General features: G+C 33.9%; 2 protein-coding genes across 10 annotated transcripts in view; one reads left to right on the top strand and one right to left on the bottom strand.

Moving 5' to 3' along the window:
- Positions 1 to 15,770, top strand: part of LOC123683969 (serine/threonine-protein kinase minibrain) — a 63,253-nt gene extending 47,483 nt beyond the window's left edge. For all 5 annotated transcript variants that reach the window (XM_045623004.1, XM_045623005.1, XM_045623006.1 and 2 more), the window contains 5 exons: positions 29 to 365; positions 2,725 to 3,011; positions 5,194 to 5,450; positions 8,016 to 8,350; positions 12,651 to 15,770. In XM_045623004.1, coding sequence (XP_045478960.1) covers positions 29 to 365; positions 2,725 to 3,011; positions 5,194 to 5,450; positions 8,016 to 8,350; positions 12,651 to 12,997 — 1,563 coding nt within the window. In that variant the 3' untranslated portion in view covers positions 12,998 to 15,770. The remainder of the gene's footprint in view (positions 1 to 28; positions 366 to 2,724; positions 3,012 to 5,193; positions 5,451 to 8,015; positions 8,351 to 12,650) is intronic.
- Positions 15,771 to 16,772: 1,002 nt separating this feature from the next.
- The window catches only part of LOC123685226 (teneurin-a), a 556,414-nt gene continuing 552,074 nt past the window's right edge, over positions 16,773 to 21,112 (bottom strand). For all 5 annotated transcript variants that reach the window (XM_045624845.1, XM_045624846.1, XM_045624849.1 and 2 more), the window contains 2 exons: positions 20,892 to 21,069; positions 16,773 to 19,396 (listed from right to left, as the gene is read on the bottom strand). In XM_045624845.1, coding sequence (XP_045480801.1) covers positions 18,399 to 19,396; positions 20,892 to 21,069 — 1,176 coding nt within the window. In that variant the 3' untranslated portion in view covers positions 16,773 to 18,398. The remainder of the gene's footprint in view (positions 19,397 to 20,891; positions 21,070 to 21,112) is intronic.

Raw genomic sequence — 21,112 nt, 5'->3', positions numbered from 1 at the left:
CCATCATTATATTGTAATTATGTTATAGGTTTATTACGCGAAAAAGAAAAGACGAGCTACTCAAACGCAGAGCGAGGACATCTCCCATAAGAAGGAGAAGAAGGTTTTCAACGATGGTTACGACGACGACAACCACGACTACATAGTAAGAAATGGTGAAAAGTTCCTGGACAGATACGAGATTGATTCTTTGATAGGAAAAGGGTCTTTCGGACAGGTGGTGAAGGCGTACGACCACGTGGAACAGTGCCATGTGGCCATCAAGATCATCAAGAACAAGAAAGCGTTCCTTAATCAGGCGCAGATAGAGGTCAAGCTTCTGGAGATGATGAACAAGGCTGATCTGGACAACAAATATTATATAGGTGAGTTCAGAGGTCCACTTTGCAAATTTGTTACATGAAACCAAACAAATCAGAACAAAATTTCCTAATGACATTCATTAAAACGTTGATTTTTTTCTTCTCAGTAAATCACTTCTGAGTTTGATTTATTCGTACATAGTACGATTATTATTATTTTTGAAAGACAAACTTGCCATGACCAGGCACCTTTATGAATGTAAAAAAGATGGTTACCAGTTAATTTTAAATGTCAATATTGTTTTTTGTAGACCTTTATGCCCTTAAAGAAAAGCTGACCAGAGGAATCTGGTCAACGCTGGCTTATAGGGTGTTAAGGTAGAAGCGATAAAAGCTACTAATGTAATGTAATTTGATAGTAATAATAAATTATCAAAAAGGAACACCCATATCAACTTTGTAGCTGTTATTATATTTTTTGCCTTCAATATTCCAAAGAAAATAGCAAAATGAAAAACGAATAATAAAAATTGAACATTGTGTATGCAAAACTGCTTAGCAGATACGTTTTCAGCCTAGTTATGTAAGACATAAATAAAGACGATACAAAATTTTACAAAATTAAGCCTTTTTTAGCTGCAGAGTAGCCAGAAAACTATTAGAATATGTTCTGTGGTTCGAAGAATAGAATAAAATTATATTTGTATCTTTTATGTCTATGCCTACTTCGAACTCCAGGCAACCAGCGTTGACTAGAACCTTTTCTGATCAGCTTTTCTTGGGCATAAAGGTCTGCAAGAAACGAAACTGACATTTGAGAATAACTGGTGACCATTTTTCTTATATTCTGTGCCTGGACGTTCACATATTATGTCAACAACAACTAAAAAAAAAACAGATAAAAAGTTGATACTATATTAAGTAATACATACAGGGTGATTAAACGCGATGGTCTATTTGGAGTTTATGGAAACTAATCATAATTTTATGCTGAAAATTTGCATGTTTGGATTTGACACAAAGATCTTTCTCCCTAAAATATTTTCAGATCTCTACAACTTCCGGTTATACCGGAAACATACTTCTACTCCCTTATTTCGAATGGCACACCCAGTATATTATTGCATAATTAGATAGCTCAACTCAATGGTTCGTGAGTTTATGAGATTCTTATGAAAGAAATTGTGACGTCGAGTTCTCAAATTTTTTTATATTTCTGCACAGAAAGGTTTTTTCGAAAAATTCTTTTTCATTTTTGATTCTGTAATACGCTTTTTTTTAAAAGACTGTTTGCTGTCTGACCCAAAAATGTACAAGGTGTTAATGAGAAAATCATTTACTAGGACAACCCACATTCATGAAAACTCAAGATTTTCGATTTAGAACCTATATTTTTTATTATTTCAGTCGATTCTACGTATGAAAAGAGTGGGAGTTACTTGAGCAAACCCTTTACCTAAAATTAACACTTAAAGAGTTATCGAAGAATAACTTTATCTAACTAACTGCGACTTCCGGAAAACACAGAAAGAAAGTAAAATTCGATGTTTCGATAAATTTGACATTTCAAGTATTATAATGAATTATTCGTAATTGAAAATTGTATTGGTTTATGGATTTCCCAACAATCCCAATGAAAAATAAGTTAAAATTCATAAAATGCAAAATTTAGTTATCCAAACATTGAATTTTAGTTTCTTACTGTGTTTTCCAGAAGTCACAGACTACTCCACACAGCTAGGAACTAAGGTTTTTCCTCATTTAAAGTTCTTTCTCGATAACTATTGAAGTATTCATTTTAGGTATAGAAGTTGCTTAAGTAACCCTCACTTTTTTGGTAGGTAGAATTATTGACTGGAATAATGAAAAATATAGGTTCTAATTTGAAAATCTTGAGTTGTCCAAGTAAATGATCTTCTTATTCCTGTACTTTTATCATCCGAACTGCCAACTGTCTTATAATACTACGAATTTGCAGAATCGAAAACAAAAAAGGTTTTTTGGAAAAAAAAATCTGCAGAAATATTCAAAAAATTGTGAGTCTTCATCGCCGCCATTTTTTTCATAAGAATCCCATTAACTCATGAACCGTTGAGTTTTTACCCAAGGTATGGCATATTGCTGAAATAGTAATCAAAAAAGCTATCTAATGATGCAATAATATACTGGGTGTGCCATTTGAAATAAGGAAGTAGTAGTCTGTTTCCGGTATAACCAGAAGTTGAAGGGATTTGAAAATACGCTGAGGAAAAAGATCATTGTCTCAAACTCTAACATGCAAATTTTCAGCACAAAATTTAGATTAGTTTTTCATAAACTTCTAATAGACCATCCCTGTGAATCACCCTGTATATAAAATATTATGAATGTATGATGAATAAGTTCATTGGGTCACTAATTGAAATCATCTTTCTGTTTCCAGTGCGATTGAAAAGACACTTTATGTGGCGTAATCACCTGTGTTTAGTGTTCGAACTGTTATCCTTCAACCTGTACGACCTTCTGAGGAACACGAACTTTCGTGGCGTCTCGCTGAATTTGACGCGGAAGTTCGCGTTGCAACTGTGCACGGCCCTTATGTTTCTCTCCACACCCGAACTCAACATTATCCATTGCGATCTCAAGCCGGAGAACATACTGCTCTGCAACTCGAAGAGGTCGGCCATTAAGATCGTCGATTTCGGAAGTTCTTGTCAGCTTGGCCAGAGGGTAAGTTTTCAAAATGTTTAACATTCACGGAAGTTCTGTAGAAATCTTTTCGTTGAAAATTTGGATAGAAATTCTGCATGAGTTATCCATGTCGTGGTCCGGATTTCACAGCCCTCTTTCAATACGCTCTATTAGTGATGAAGTCACACACCGCCATTTTAGTTCTCCTGTCAGTGTTCGGAATCCAAACAAACAAATTGTCATTCAAATTAGTACGTCGTCGTTGAAGAAATTGGCTTATTTTGATAAATAAGATTATTTAAGGAACGATTTTACTATTAATTGATAGACAGAAGGTACGAGATTAATGCCAGTAAGTTCGAACTTGAAGTTCAACTAATAAACACGGCTTTTTACAAAATCTGGGGAATTATACAGGATTCAAACTCACTGGTATTAACCTCGTTCCTTCTGTCTATCAATTAATACTGAAATCGTTCCTCAAATACTCTTATTTCTGAAAATAAGTCAATTCCTTCAACGACACCGTACTAATTTGAATGACAATTTATTTGTTTGGATTCCGAACACTGACAGGAGAACCAAAAATGGTGGCGTGTGACGTCACACTGATAGAACGTATTACATATGTCAAACAGAACTGTCATCCGAAGCGTCATATGTAAGATGCATAGAAACCCTGGTCCTGGTGTGTCTACTTATACCTGAAAAACTTTCAGACAAAACAGGAAATTTTTCAGATTTATACCTACTAGATTTTGAGAGATTATGACTATCAGATGGCGCATACGAGTACAACATTTATATTTGACATTTCTCGCGATTCTCGACTCTCGTGACCTTTGAGTCTAGAATAATATTTTATAATATTCTATGTCACAATCTTCTATAGTCTGAATAGACCAATCGCTGTCTGTCATTATATTCCATTCATTTCATCAAAAATTCTATATGAACTGAATTGTGATTTATTGTGAAAGTTTGCACTGTCTCAAGTCATGATTTCCTTTTTAAACGGCGCCAGACAGATAGCGGAAATTCGAACAATTCTGAAGGGCGCCACCTGACAGAAATCTGGTAACCAAAGCAATGGTGGACTATCTCAAAAAGTATGATACAAATCGAATCAGTGCACACACCAGGGTTCCTATGCATCTTAGTCATATGTTTAGTTCAAAGTTAGCCATTTAACAATATGTATTGTTTATCTATTGTTGAACGTATGAAAATTAGGAAAAACCACTACAAAAATAATTATTCTGTGGTAGATAAGTACGATTCGTGCATGACATACACGAATCGTGCATCTGGGCGTACAATTGGTGAGACCATGAAAAATCTCAAAGAGCCTGGATCGGTTACTGATGTCTTTAAGGCCCATACACCATTGAAATATACGCTGGACCAAAAATATTGCTTCTGTAAGTGAAAGTGTTGAAGAAGGTCCAAATCATCCATTCCTCAAGAGGTTTGATTGACACAAGAACTAAAGCCAGCTGACCATGGAATGCATAGAACATATGCCGATTGACCATATTCACCGTCGCCATATTGTTATGCGACAATACCAACTACCCAGTGTTCCCAACGGAGAAATATTGAGTTTACTAGAAAAATACCGCCAATATCAAAAATACTATCAGCCATAGAGATTATTCTTTCACTGACCACTTCCAAAAATGGAGCGAAGCCTTCATTTATACACTCGGCCGCAGTTAATTTGTTCATAAAACCACCTTTCACTAATGTTTCTATTTCCAAAAGGTCAAATTTTTGCGAAATATGGTCCCAAACAAGCCTATCTGGCGTAGCAGCCAGAAGAGGTACACATAAACTTCACATATAAACTTTATATTGTGGAATTTTTCTAGAAAACTCAATATTTCTTCGTTGGGAACACTGGGTAGTTGGTATTGTCTCATAACAATATGGCGACGGTGAATATGGTCAATTGGGTGCTTGAAAAATAACGAGTCAAGAGATCACTCGCAGGTCATTGTAATGATAATGGCATTATGATGAAACAAAAATTTGATCGAAATTCTAAATGAAAGTATTTTATTTATGTTTACTTTAGGAACCACAATATGAATGACACTTTATTTTAAATAATCCATTTGTTGAAGGTTTCCAATGAGCCCTAATTAATGCTGAAAGTTTTTACGTCGATTTAGACAGATTTGATACTGATGGAATAATTCACAATTCTGTAACCTTCCAGATATACCAGTACATCCAAAGCCGTTTCTACAGATCGCCGGAGGTACTTTTGGGCATACCTTACGACTTGGCGATAGACATGTGGTCGCTGGGTTGCATACTGGTAGAGATGCACACCGGAGAACCGCTCTTCAGTGGTGCCAACGAAGTGGATCAAATGAACAAAATAGTGGAGGTTTTGGGCATGCCGCCCAAGCATTTACTGGACCAGGCAGAGAAGACGAAGAAATACTTCGAGAAATTGCCGGGAGATGGAAGGTGAGTTGACTTCTATACAGGGTTATTCATTAATGGTGGATTTATGCACCTAAGGACTATGAACTAAGAACTAAACCTTAGAATTCAGTGGCGTTTATGCACTCTCTTGTTAGTTCTTAGTTAAGGCATGCGCACGTGCTCGAACTACTTTCTATTTGTCCTATACTTTGATGTTTGACATTGATATTTATTGTGAAGAAATTAAATTTAATTTTTTCAAATACACCTAATACTTTTCATCGATAAACACGAATAAAGAACATAAAATGATAGAAACTGCTACTCGTTAATATTGAAATTCTATGCGGTGCACGTGCACTTCTATATTTTACCTGAGCCCTTAGTTCTTAGTTAACAGTAGGCCTGCTAGTGTTAGTTCTTAGTTCTTAGGAAACGTGCATGAACGCCCTCATTGATTTGTTAGCGTTCAATTCTTATGGTGGATTTATGCACCAGTCCTAAGAACTAAGACTAAACCTAAGAACTAAGACCTAAGAATTGAACGCTAACAAATCAATGAGGGCATTCATGCACGTTTCCTAAGAACTAAGAACTAACACAAGCAGGCCAACTGTTAACTAATGGTGGATTTATGCACCGTACCTAAGAACTAAGGACTAAAAACTATGAACTAAGAACTAAACCTAAGAATTCAGTGGCGTTTATGCACTCTCTTGTTAGTTCTTAGTTAAGGCATGCGCACGTGCTCGAACTATTTTCTATTTGTTCTATACTTTGATTTTTGACATTGATATTTATTGTGAAAAAATTAAATTAAATTTTTTCAAATACACCTAATACTTTTCATCGATAAACACGAATAAAGAACATAAAATGATAGAAACTGGTACTCGTTAATATTGATATTATATGCGGCGCAGCGCACTTCTATATTTTACCTGAGCCCTTAGTTCTTAGTTAACAGTTGGCCTGTTAGTGTTAGTTCTTAGGAAACGTGCATGAACGCCCTCATTGATTTGTTAGCGTTCAATTTTTAGTTCTCAGTTCTTAGGTTTAGTCTTAGTTCTTGGGACTGGTGCATAAATCCACCATAAGAACTAAGGGCTCAGGTAAAATATAGAAGTGCGCTGCGCCGCATAGAATATCAATATTAACGAGTACCAGTTTCTATCATTTTATGTTCTTTATTCGTGTTTATCGATGAAAAGTATTAGGTGTATTTGAAAAAATTTAATTTAATTTTTTCACAATGAATATCGATGTCAAACATCAAAGTATAGAACAAATAGAAAGTATTTCGAGCACGTGTGCATGCCTTAACTAAGAACTAACAAGAGAGTGCATAAACGCCACTGAATTCTTAGGTTTAGTTCATACTTCTTAGTCCTTAGTTCTTAGGTACGGTGCATAAATCCACCATTAGGTCTTAGTTCTTAGGACTGGTGCATAAATCCACCATAAGAATTGATGCTCCTCTAGAATAGCGACGGAAAGTAGAAAAAGCTGTGAATGTGATTGAAAATAATATGTCAAAATCGATCAGCCCTTACTGCTGGAGCCGTCTATTGACAAACAGGGGGAACTTAGATGATAATAATAATAATAATAAAATGGTTTATTCTGTAAGCTACAGGGTATAAACATACGCCATACATGGCGCCTTATATTATTTTACACATACATATTTGAATACAACCAAGTGCAACCAGCGCCTTCTATTAGGTAGCAATGCTAAATTAAAGTTCAAATTGGCAAATTCCATCCTAAAAAAAGTAAAATTCCTAATTCTCAAAAAGAAACTATGAAAACGAAAAACTATTGCAGAAATGAAAATCCACATTTAAAATTTGAACACCGGTATCTGAAAAACCATCATATTTTGAAGTCTAAAATCTACAACTAATAGATTAGATATTCTTAATGAATCACCATGTATATTTTGCTTATCACTAGAATGTTCTAATGAACTTTTCAATGAAAATTTGTTAAATAATTAGTTTCTTCACCGAATATTTGTTTTTCTTTGTGCAGGAATGTTTAATTTTGTCAGAAGAAAATTATAAGACTGATATTTAATATCCATCCACGCACATCTTGTAGACCCTATTTTTGTGACAACGAAATATTAACAGTAGCGGGTATCTACTTGTTTAAATGTTTACTTCATACTAAAAAGAATGAAAAAAATCTTACTAAGCTATCAAGTTACCATTCTTACCCAACAAGGAGCGGTGATATCCCAGTAATTCCTGGGCACAGAACATCAAAATACGAACAATCTCCCAACTATCAGGGGATTGTTCTGTTCAATCATTTACCAGTCTCTATAAGAAGTAAAAATATGTACTATTTCAAGAAATTAGTTAAGAGTTTGTTACTGAATAAATGTTACCACTCTGTAAGAGAATATTTAGAGGACAATGACTTAAAACTATACGAGTAACAGTCAATTGCAAATTTTGTTTAGTTTAATCTTTTTGGATTTTCTTGCTTCATTATGACCTGTCCTATACTTGGTTGTCTTGAAGAATCAATAAATGTTATTATTATTATTTAGAATACTAACCAGTTTCCGAGAAATCATTAAAAAACATAAATTTCCAGGTATGTTCTGAAGAAACCCCGAGACGGGAAAAAGTACAAGTTTCCAGGCACCAGGAGGTTGCACGACATCCTGGGGGTAGAGACGGGAGGACCTGGGGGACGACGTCTGGGCGAGTTCGGCCATTCCATGTCCGACTACCTCAAATTCAAAGATCTCATCCTGCACATGCTCGATTACGATCCGAAGACGAGGATAACTCCTTTTTACGCGCTGCAACACAACTTCTTCAAGAGCTCGAAGGAGAAGGGCAACACGACGCCCAACAGTTCGAGTTCCAGTCCTGCCGTTGTCTCGATGGACATGTCACTGATGAACAACTCTAGTAGCACACATGGTAAGAATTTTCACATATATCATCTTATCCTAGCATCTCGATCAATAACAATTACAAATATAGAATATTGAATATTAGGAAGGATATGAAGCTGTGTTTCATCATATTGTTGCATCGCCCTCTGTTTTAGCTATTTCTATTATATTGAGTCAATTCTGCAAAGTTATGAAGTGTCATTTTTTTTATCCTAGTTTTGTTTTAACGAATTTAACAAAGGACCCCGCACGGTTTCTATGGAAAATTGGTCCCAGTCGAATTAGCTGAAAATTTAGTATAATGTGGTTTATGAAGTCCTGATCAAATGTCTCCATGGGCACAACAAGATCTAATGTACAGTTTTTGAGATACAGGGTGTCAAACATGCAGAGAGAGGGTTGTTACTTACCTTTAGAAAATCAATAATGTGGCGATTTTTTTGTTACAAAAAGTTGAAGATAATAATTACAATCTCAATATTGTCGACACGAGTTGTAACAAGAAGTTATAAGACTCCGTATACAGGGTTATTAATAATTACATAATTTTTATGTAATTCTTTAAACAAACTCAGTCAAAAGCAAAAGCTCGTAGACTTGCAGAATAAGTAAAAACATTTGATTTTAATATTGGGTGATCTGAGGTTACTATTACACGGGGTCTTCCACTTTTTTAGTTGTAGTAATTTAATTTTCTTCAGGAACATATAGAAAAATTTAACATAAAAGTAGAAAACTAAATATAATATGAGCAATATTCTGCGGCTCTTGTCTATTTGTTGCATCTTGTACGGATCCTGGTAGACCGCATGATGATGCAGTAATCCAATGGGAGACTACTGCATTAAAAACATTTCTTACCATGTCTGTTAAGACATTGTAATTATGATTATGCACGGATTCTATTATTTGTTGATGGCTTGCATCCGATATTAGCGTTATGTGGAACGTACCAAACATTCGCTCGGCCTATCCCCTAACCGAATTATATGATCCGTACAAGATGCAACAAATAGACAAGAGCCACAGAATATTGATCATATTATATTAAGTTTGCTACTTTTATGTTTAATTTTTCTATATGTTCCTGAAAAAAATTAAATTACTACAACTAAAAAAGTGGAAGACCCCGTATAATAGTCCCCTCAGATCACCCAATATTAAAATCAAATGTTTTTTACTTATTCTGCAAGTCTACGAGCTTTTGCGTTTGACTGAGTTTGTTTGAAGAATTACATAAAAATTATGTAATTATTAATAACCCTGTATACGGAGTGTTATAACTTCTTATTACAACTCGTGTCGACAATATTGAGATTGTAATTATTATCTTCAACTTTTTGTAACAAAAAAATCGCCACATTATTGATTTTCTAAAGGTAAGTAACAACCCTCTCTCTGCATGTTTGACATCCTGTATCTCAAAAACTGTACATTAGATCTTGTTGTGCCCATGGAGACATTTGATCAGGACTTCATAAACCACATTATACTAAATTTTCAGCTAATTCGACTGGGACCAATTTTCCATAGAAACCGTGCGGGGTCCTTTGAACGTTGTAAAAGCCCAAATTTAAAATGAAAGTACTAATTTTTTTTTGAGCGCTCGTTCTCCAAACCGATCGCACTATGATTTTGTCAAGATTTCTGTATTTTGGTCATTAAAATATAGTCTCAATCGATAAGATTTGGCTCACTGATGATCATATTATCACTCATCAGAACTGTAGAAAAATTCAAGTAGGATAGGGAAAAAAACAAAATAATAAATATTTCTGTGACTATAGATCTGATCGTATTGATATTTTGTATGTTTATATAGAATAACTATTTCAAGCTTCGTGGAAATTTTCGTGTTGATAACTCATCCAGAACTGTTGAAAATTCAAAGATGTTGAAAAAAATTAACCAATATTTTCGTACCACAGAATGGAAGTTGAAATTTTGGTTGTCTATTGGTGGATTTATGCACCAGTCCTAAGAACTAAGACTAAACCTAAGAACTAAGAACTAAAAATTGATCGCTAACAAATCAATGAGGGCGTTTATGCACGTTTTCTAAGAACTAACACTAACAGGCCAACTGTTAACTAAGAACTAAGGGCTCAGGTAAAATATAGAAGTCTCATAGAATTTCAATATTAACGAGTACCAGTTTCTATAATTTTATGTTCTTTATTCGTGTTTATCGATGAAAAGTATTAGGTGTATTTGAAAAAATTAAATTTAATTTTTTAACAATAAATATCAATGTCAAACATCAAAGTATAGGACAAATAGAAAGTAGTTCGAGCATGTGCGCATGCCTTAACTAAGAACTAACAAGAGAGTGCATAAACGCCACTGAATTCTTAGGTTTAGTTCTTAGTTCATAGTTCTTAGGTACGGGCAAAAATCCACCATATATTAAATTATAATTTCAAGCTATGTGCAAAATTTCGAATTGGACACAGTCCTGTAAATATACACAATTGTGCGGTCTTCAAGGGTGCACTTGGCGCATGAATGAACGAGCGCTCGAAAACTTTGTCAGTGCTTTTCCCTAAATTTTATTGTAGAAAATAATCCATTTAGTGTACTTGATGGGAGAAAAATAGGATTTTTGTTTTCTAAGGAAAATTTATTATATTTTTAAAAGCGTACATTTTCAAAATATGATGGTTAATTTCTTTTTGATTATTCTTCTGATCAATCAGTCTGTTTTTTTAAAAAATCACAGAAACTTTAACAGTTTATTTCGATTTTTTCTTGCTTCCTTCCGTTGTCATATTCTCCAAACGTAATGGACAATACGCTTTTATGCAGATTTGACTGGAACTCAGCGATGACTAACATAGTGAAACAACTGGTGAAATGTAAACTTCTTTACCAACACAGGTATTATTAACATATCATTATTCTTAGTTGGAATGATGTACACCTCTTAGATATAGGATAAAAACCAACTTTATTCATTGGTCTTATCATTCTTTATTCCCTTATATGGTGTTATCTTCCCATTTTCTTTTTTGCGCGCTCGTTTCTTGCGCTTAACACATGAATAGAATGAAAAACATTATAATATATAACATATTTTCTGAAACCTTATAATTATCATATCACTTCATAGTATTTTATATTACCGAACGAGCGCGCAAAAGTTTCTAATCCGGCGTCAGTAATTTTCTGGAATTTTTTCTTCCTTGAATAATTCCGTTGGAAATCTTGATGTGCCTCCATTAGCTCCTAATTCCTGATTTCATATAAGTTTTCATTTTTATATTTTTTTTTATTATAATTCCAATTAAATATCCCTGATATCTTGAATGTTTTGATTAATATACAAAAATCGTCTTCTTTGTTTTTATTCACTAGAATTGTATCATTTGAACTACAATATAGGAATTTCAGTATATGAGCTTTAGGGTAGCCATTGAATCTTATGGAAGGAATTAATAAATTAAAAAAGTGTATACCATTGTATTTAGATCAAGGTAGATTAAAGGTGGCAATACAGAATCTTTCATAATATGTGAACATATTGAATGTATGTATGTATTTAATTTTTCAAATACTCCATATGGTCTTCTATCCAGGTGTTCTCGAAATCTCTACAGGTGTTCCTAAATTAGATATACAATCTATATATCTTCTAGAATTCCAGCTAGGATGAAAAAAATCATTATTAGTTTTTATACTTATTTCACTGATCTGTAGCAATGTTTCATAAACTTGTATTATTATCACCAAAAAAAGGGGACTACAAGAATCTTGAATACAAACTGTGTGGTGGGCCATTGTTTATAGAACTTTTTTCTCAAAATTAACCAAGGAATCTCTCATTTTTATTTGTACCTCCAATTTAGGAACACCCCGTATATTGCAACACAACATTTTTTGCTCAATTATCATTTGAAAATTATCCACCCATAGCATAAGTAAAAAATCATTAAACGTTTACAATGAGTGCAACTGTGTTAGTACTTTATGTTGATTCTTTAATTCTTTCGATATCAAAAAAGTTTTTTGATCTCATAGTTAACACTTCAAGCTCACCAGTGAACAACCGTTCACTGTTCTTTCTTAGGTAGTTTATAAAATTTCCAGAACAGATAGCTTTGCATGGATGAATGTTTGGTGTTGATGAACGTCAAATCGGATTTGAACCATGTTGTCATACTATATTATCAATAATTATACATACAATAATGGTAATAGTACAACATAATTCGGTTACTTTGTTCTCCCCTTCCCATCATTCTTCGATTCCTGTTTTGCATGTCGGAAAAACTTTTAAGTGTTTAACCCAACCGAAAAATCAGAATCATGAGAATTGTTTGTTTCAGGGTTAAATTTAATTGGTCGACCGAGAGAACCTGTAAACTACAATTATCAATCCACCAGCTACACAACCATGGATTGCGAACCCTCCCCTGCTCGACTAGTGCATTCACATCGTTACCCCCCCAACATAATGAACTACGGACCTCCCTCCCTAACTTTCGGTACCTACATCCAACCCAGTATGTCCGAGGGCAACTCGATGATGAAACATCCGACGGCAGGATCGAATGGTCACATGACCATGGCACCCAACGGCACTCACAACACACCTTTGAGGCAACAGGGGGACCCCAACGACAGTCCTTCTGTTGGTGTCTGTTTGCAGCAGAGTCCGGTTGTGATACATTAATGATAGAAATGTAGCCGAAAAAAAGTGATAGTTTTATTTAAAATGTGATCTGATGCTACTACGATTTAACGAAAACCATTACCATCTAGTGCACAAACGTTCCATGACGAACGGGTGAAGCAATCAACTGAATGTTAATATTTATTGAATTTTGACTACGGTGTGAGAACGAGAGAAGATTGGTTATGGTGAAACAACAGACTTGGGGCTCTTTGATAGCAAAAATAGCTAAACAATCACTTACCTTTTATATCGAACCAAATTGCCTTTTTTTATTTCGTTATTACTGCTACCAGTTTTTGAATCCCAGTGAAAAAATGAGGAAGGTATGTGGCCACTAATTTTTTTTTGTCTAAAACTCCGAAAACTACTTATTATAGAGTGTGTTATACTAGTATAAAATTGAAGTTCTTTAATAGTAAAGAATAATTGTGCCATAGTATTCACAATTAAAAACGATTACAAAATTTGCTAATTGTTTACTTTATCTCGTACTGCTCTAAATGAGATGAAATTTTCCAGACTTACCAATTTTGTGGTGTAGATTACAAATTCGCAGTCAACAAATTCTGATCGCCTTTAAAAAGAAAAAAAATCAACAGATATTCACCAAGGTCACTTCACAACATCGATAAATAATTTCTAACCTAATTTAACAGATAATAGGTTAGGTTAGGTTTGATGGTTGTGAAGTGACCTTGGTGAATATTTGTTCTTTTTTTTTTAAACGCGATCAGATTTGGTTGACTTCCAACACAAAATTAATAAGTCTGGAATGTTTCATCTAGTTGAGAGTAGTACGGGATAAATTAAATGATTACCGAAAACATTTTTGTTTCTACGAGAGAAAAGAATTATGGCCAGCCGTTCCTCTAACACCCAGTGAATCTGAAATATAGATATTAGTGAATATTTCAATTTATATTTCTGTTTTTATACAAACAGAATCGATTTTTATTTATTTATTTATTCATTCACATTTTTTTTTCTTCAGGAGAAACTTTTTCAATTGTCATTTTTCTGCTTGAGAGCTCTGTTGTGATTCCATCAGAATGTTAAGAAATATCATGTTATTGTAGAAGTATAAGTTGCAAACATTAATAATTTATAGCTAGTATTTAATGAAAGAGTAAAATAGCAAAATAATCACATAATGTATACATGTTTCCTATGATTTTGACTGTTTATTGTCAAACATGGCTCTGGTTTCAATTAGAAATAAGTTTGAAGGAAATTATGTTCAGTTTGCTCAAATTTCAGACGGCCTAAGGTTTCAGTCGAATGATTCAATGATATCGATATTGAATATTTCGAATTTCTTTTTGTTATTTACGATGGCCAATCAAATGTGGTAACTCTCTATTTATTAACATTTGACTGGATTTAGAACTTTCGTTGAAAATATTAAACGTTATTTCGTTTAATAACATTGAGCCTATTGCAGGTGTTTTTCAGGTAAATCTTATATTTGTCTTTTCGTCTGTATGGAATACATTTGAGAATCATCAAAATTGACTTACTCCCTAGGTATTCAAAGAACCACTGTAGGTGGCAAAAAAAGGGTAGATGATACCTGAAAGATCCCGTGCAATAGACAGGAAATTATCGCAACAATATTTCTGTTTAGTCTGTGTTAGTAACTCAAAAAGACAATATCCTTGTTAACGAACGGTTCACCTTGCACTCAATTCTTTAAAAAAAATATTTGAGAATATATTTAAATCTTGCCTCATCTATATGTGTAATATTTTAATTTCTTTTCTCTTTATTTTATATTTATCAATACAGTTACATTGGAATTTTATTTTTATGTTATTGTTACAAACCAGTTGTTATTATATTTTTAATTTTATTTTATTTGTTTTGGATTAACGAAAATTTTAATATATTGAAAGTTATAACAAAATTGTGAGGTGAACTGAGTACGTATTTATTATCATTCAAGGGAATACTATCGACCATTACGACTTATTTCATTGAATGAATCTCCTGTTATAACTTGTGTAAATAATTTTCAGTAACATTGCCAAGTGTTTTCTTTGTATATATTATTTTTGATTAATATGTGAAACTATGTTTTATTGAATGGTTGTTTTTTTTTTTATTTATTTTTCAGATAAGGCAATTTTGAAGTATTATCAAGAAATATTCAAGATTTTCTACCATTGACAAGTGTGGAATCATCGAATGAAAGAAAATTTATATTATTTGGTTTTTAGTTGAATCAATTTGTTCATAGTGATTTTACCCTAGAAGTGTGAATTCACTCTGCTACATTTGTTTCTTCATCTCAATGGTATCATCAAATGCATTTGTTGAGTAAAAAATTTTTATCAGGTTTAACTCACACTGCCATATAATTTAAGCACACTGTTACTGCAATAAAAAAAACGATTTTACCAATTTTTTTTTCAATAATAGAAAATGTATTTCCTAAGATGATTGCATTGAAACTTCATTACTGAAAAACGAAACACTTTTCTGCAGTTTCAAAAATATTTCTCTCTAGAGCATCTGATGAAAATTATAACTATGTACAAAATGAGATTTTATGAATATATCGTCAGGAGATCCACGAGTAGAACTAATTATTCACTATTTCAGAAATAAGTAGTTTCATTCCAAAAATTTTAATCATTCTAAAGATAAAAATAAAAATCATTTCATTTTCTATATGACATCGAAATCTGGTCTTTTTTGAAGATAATTTTGTTCAATTTATTTTTTATTCGACAAGGAAACATGAACGAAAAAAGTATTGATAAATCTTGTTGAAAAAATCAGTAGTTTCAGAATTTCTAATGAAAGTTTCAAAGCAATTATTGGAAGTATTTATGAAAGAGTTGGTTTTTATGGATTGAAAAATTAGAACAATTTTTTTTTCTCTAAGAAAAGATTGGCCATTCATTTGTGTACATTCTATGAAAAATTTTTTTTTCAAATCGTAAAATCCAACAAACTCGAATATTTTGATGCCATTGGGATTAAAATTGATGTTGTTCCAACCAGGGCCAATAAACCAATCCACTTAATTGCAGTGGTGAATGTGTTCAAATATATTAGAACTTAGTACCTACTGGAAAAATGAGATAGACAGTATTTCTTAAATGTTGTTTATATTAATATAAATCTTGTTTTTTTTTGGATGTGAAGAACGTTATTTTTTATCATACATTTGAGAACAACCTATAGAAAACTATTTTGCGCTGTGTAAATACGAATGTAGTAATTGTGGTGAAAAAACACTATCTATCTGATTTATGTTTTTCGTCATGTGCATTAATTATATCTCACATTTTAGTTAATGGGAACTTGCAATGATAAAAAAAATATTGTAGTTTAAAACATTGATAGATTGCGTAAAAAGAACTATCAATAAGAATTCCTAATTGCTCTTTGTTATTATATAAATTTCAGAGAAAAAATATGTATTATTATTTCCAACACCTTATTCAATAGGAGTAGTCAGCCCGACATAATAAATATATATATTTTTTTGAGACAGCTATGCTAAATTCATTCTCTTTTATTAGTTAGTACTCTCTTATATTTCGAAGATGTGGTATCTGATTTTTTAATATTACACTTCTATTGAAGTTTCAACAACTCAAAAAAATTCCCGGCTTAGATATCAGCTTTCTTTCAAAGACTTAATTCTTCTATTTTCTATTGAAATGCTGATAATGAAAGATAGATAAAACGTGTGAAAATTATAGGGTTTCTTTATACACCTCGATGTTGGAAGTTATACCTGAAAAATATGATAATAACAGCATTTTAAAAAACAATGTGTTTATTTAAAACATTCATAATATTTATAAGAAAAAATAAAGTAGTAATATCAGCTTCAGGAAAATAATTTTGTCTAGAAACAAAATTACAAAATGACATAGGTAACATATTTCTTATATATACCAGCAAGATTTACATTTCCATTGGGGTAACACAGATAATAACATTAAACCATTACAGTCGTGGGATCCTGTTCAAAAACATTACTCATTTCAGAAAAACCATCATAATTATGTTATTTCCCTCCTGAATTTTTAATATTCGTGAGATCGGAACTTTTGTGAAAAACTTAATTCGGAGTTTTCAGTTCTTCAATGAGTAATGTTTGGAAAAGACATTTGATTCTTATAGATCAAATAACGTTCAACAGTAGGAAATTGATATATAGCACACTTAAAATATCAAGATATTTGTAGCAGGCGAAGTAAAAATATATAGATTTCTGATTCGTTTGTAACAAAATAAGAATTTTAGTGTCTTAATCGTAAATCGCAAGGTACGTAGCAGATAAATTTGCTTCACTATAAAACATGGCTCAGTCACAATGATATCTTTTAAGTAAAGCAACACAACATACAATAATAATTCAATTTCTCGCCTATCTAAGATAAATTCGATCTTTTAAATTTTTAAAATCATTAAAAAGGTAACTGGACTTCTATTTACAAGTATTTTATTCGAATCTCAATTGTCCTCTCACGATAGGAGAAAATTGAAGGTAATGCCAACCTTCAGCTCCTTTTTTTCTGAAATGTGAAAGTGGGAACTTCAAATGGAATTCCAATCGATTTGTGCATTTCGAAAAGAAAAGTTTCAATACTGAAACTAATAATAAGTGACTTATTCTTTGGAGATATTGTATTTCTGATTTTATCAGAAAATATAGAAAATCGGGTGAAAACACTTCTGTTCATTGATATGTTACAAAACTCCATGCTACACAAAGTTAAGGAAAATATAAACAATAATAAATTTTTTTTCATAATAATATGTTCTTGCTTCATGAAATTTTTCAAGATATTTTTTTATATGTGCTAGTTTTCATGAAAATAACAGTACAAAACAAACCAGGCGTATTATGAAATGAAGATTCAAAGAAACTGAAGACACAAACTCACTATTTGACTGAATAAATAATTTTTAATATCAAATTGAATTTCTTTTCACTTCTCGATTTCGTTGTGAAATTTTAACATTGATGTGGAATCCCATTCTTCGTCTCCAATACGACCGTCCACTCTCGAAATAATCTGCAGTGTTCACGATAGAAGATTTATCGATGAATATAATATTTACAAGAAGCCGAACACAGATCGCTTCCCCGATACAATCAGTCATTATTAAAAGTATATAAAAAACGGTTTTTTCAGGACAACGATCAGCGCCAGCGTTCAAATCACATACATATATAGGTAACATATCGGTAAATAAATAATTATACATTTTTGGCATCTTGAAATACATACACAAATAGACTTTGGTATTTTTGGTATAAAAGGTCCCGCCGCCGATGCGACGAGTTATTTTTTTTTTTTTAATTCTTCTTGGTATTGGTACATCATCACACATAGTTAATTGAATACATCTTCGGTTTGAAGTCCGTATCGCACTAGCATTCTTCCCTCCAAGAGAACCACCATTTATCCTGGCACACCTTCTTCTTCGCCTCTCTCTTTTTCCTCCTCTTCTTCGAAGACTCGCCCTGCTTCTTCGCGAACCTGATGTTGTACGGATCCTCCGCCAGTTCCGGATACACCTGCACGTCGTGTACGTAATTTCCTTCATAATTGGTCAAATAGCCGATCTTCAGTATCTCTTCCATCTCGTTCGCCGTCCAATCCAAAGACCCTGTGAATCCCGCTTTCAAAATCTCCTTCTCCCTGTGCCAAGCTTTCCTGACAGCGGATAACTTGGCATGGTGCAACAAACGCTGCTTTTCCTTCTCTATCGTGGTGCCATACCTCAAATTCACCACCGCGTTGGCCCCGTGGATCTTGACGTCGAAGTAGTTGTTTCCGCTTCCGTTCTCCTTATTGCTTTCGTGGAACGTGGTGTTCACCTGGCCCTGCAGCCTCTTCAGCTGCCCCTTGTCGTCGCTGGCCTTCCAGACTTCCTCCTTGACGAAGTAAAAAGCGTCTTGTTGCGCGTTGTGCACAACGAATGAAAACGGAAGCAGATACGACCTGTTAAACACCGATGTATACACGTCCTTGTAGATGGCGTTGGCGGCGGGAACGCTGGATACTACAGCTTGGTTATCGGTGGTCCTCGATACCAAAATGCCCTTTCCGAATGGTGGTTCGGACGCAGCGCCAATTTTGGCCAGTTTCATATCCATCACGTCGGATTTCAGGGCGGATTTCGTGGGAGAGGATTGTTCTTCGGCCGTGCTCATTTTCCTCGTGTTCAGATGGGCCAAGAAGCCGGACTGGACGTCCGTCGAAGTCAGTTGGATCGAGCTGATCACGGATTCTTTTGATGGATTCCAGAAGGTGGCCGATCTGGTTACGAGCGGCGGGTTTTTACCGCCCGGTATTTCATCGGGAAACAGTTGTGGTGCTAGGCTCTTCAGGTTGTAACCGAGCTTGTTGAACCAGTCCATGTGGTCTGTAAAGAATATGATTACATTAGATTTGGTGGTTATAATCGGTATTTCGCAAAAAAAATTGTTATTATTATAACTGAATCAGGGTCGTTACAGCTTTGCTAGCCTTCCAGGAATTGCGACCAAAGTGATCTCTTGTTCTTAACCCCACCTATTCATACAAAACCAAGGAGGCCGTCGGTACTGTTAACGAAGCTGACAACATTCTTAGGAGCCTTGGCTCTTTGTAAGTATTCAGGACTGACTTTCCAATATAAGTGGTTCTTAAGCCAGTCAACCCCAGACATTTCCAACTATGTTCTCGGCTGTTTCTACCTGCCTCAGATCAGTCCTTACCAAGCCCACAAAAAGGCCCAGGACTAATGGTGGATTTATGCACCAGTCCTAAGAACTAAGGCTAAACCTAAGAACTAAGACCTAATAATTAAACGCTAACAAATCAATGAAGGCGTTTATGCACGTTTCCTAAGAACTAAGAATAGCAGGCTAACTGTTAACTAAGAACTAAGGGCTCAGGTCAAAAAATCCACCATGGTGGATTTATGCACCGTACCTAAGAACTATGAACTAAGAACTAAACCTAAGAATTCAGTGGCGTTTATGCGCTCTCTTATTAGTTCTTAGTTAAGGCATGCGCACGTGCTCGAACTACTTTCTATTTGTTCTATACTTTGAGGTTTTCTATCTTCAAAAATGGTCAACATTATACAGGGTGATTTCTACGATACGAAACTTAAGTTATATTGTGATAGGTACCTGCAGTTATATTGTGATAGGTACCTATCTGATCAGGAAGGAGTATATTGAATAATAAAATATTCTGAAATCAAATTTTGTTTGGTTTTATACCGGGTGATTTCTAACTACGGTACGAAACTTCAGAGGGTGATTCTTTAAGGCATTTTAAGAAAAAAAACTCTTACGAATATAAGTCCTTAGATGCTTCGTTTCGAGATGAAGTTTGAAAAACCTTGATTTGTGCATCAGACATCCCCAATACATCAGACATTCAATTTACCAGCTACATTTACGTATAAAGAAAAAAAATCTTCAATGAATAGTTATTTCATTTCATCAATTTTGACCGTTTGTTCTTCGAAATATCAAATGCCAATTTCTCATTGGATTATTCTATCCTACTCAGAGCGTTTCTAAATAGTAAATATTCGAACGAAGGTTATCTTAAGATGACTACCAGTGTGTGAGCTATTTAAAAATACTGGCGTATCTACTATTTTGGACATTTCCTATTCCTTCCATAGATGGCGCTGCATATAGAATCAGCCATATCTTTAGGGAAACACGACAACAAAAATTGAGGTTGGCAAACCAGAATTCAACAGGAATTTGTACAATAAGACTGAAACCTGTTCATCAAAGAATGAATGGTCTAGCGAATTAAGAAGCAGAACAAGAAATTCGATGAATTAAAATGAACAGTCATGGTGGTTTTTCAACTTGAAACACAGGAACTGTTTTAACGAAAATAATACTCACTTCGTGGTCTATTTCTGTTGATACCCATATTTATCGGATCGTTCCCGTTGAACCTGTACAAGTGCAGCAAAGTCGGGGTAGCTACCCTCTCCAACACGTTCTCCCAAAGCGGAGAAATCCACTGTCCTATCAAGGGATCGTACACCTTTCCGTTAGGCATGTGCACCAACGAAGTGACCTGGAACGAGAAATTGATGGGTCAATTTAGAATAAGCGTCTTT

This window comes from Harmonia axyridis, chromosome 7 (genome assembly GCF_914767665.1).
Source record: "Harmonia axyridis chromosome 7, icHarAxyr1.1, whole genome shotgun sequence".
NCBI lineage: Eukaryota > Metazoa > Arthropoda > Insecta > Coleoptera > Coccinellidae > Harmonia > Harmonia axyridis.
This window is presented reverse-complemented; position numbering and strand designations above follow the sequence as displayed.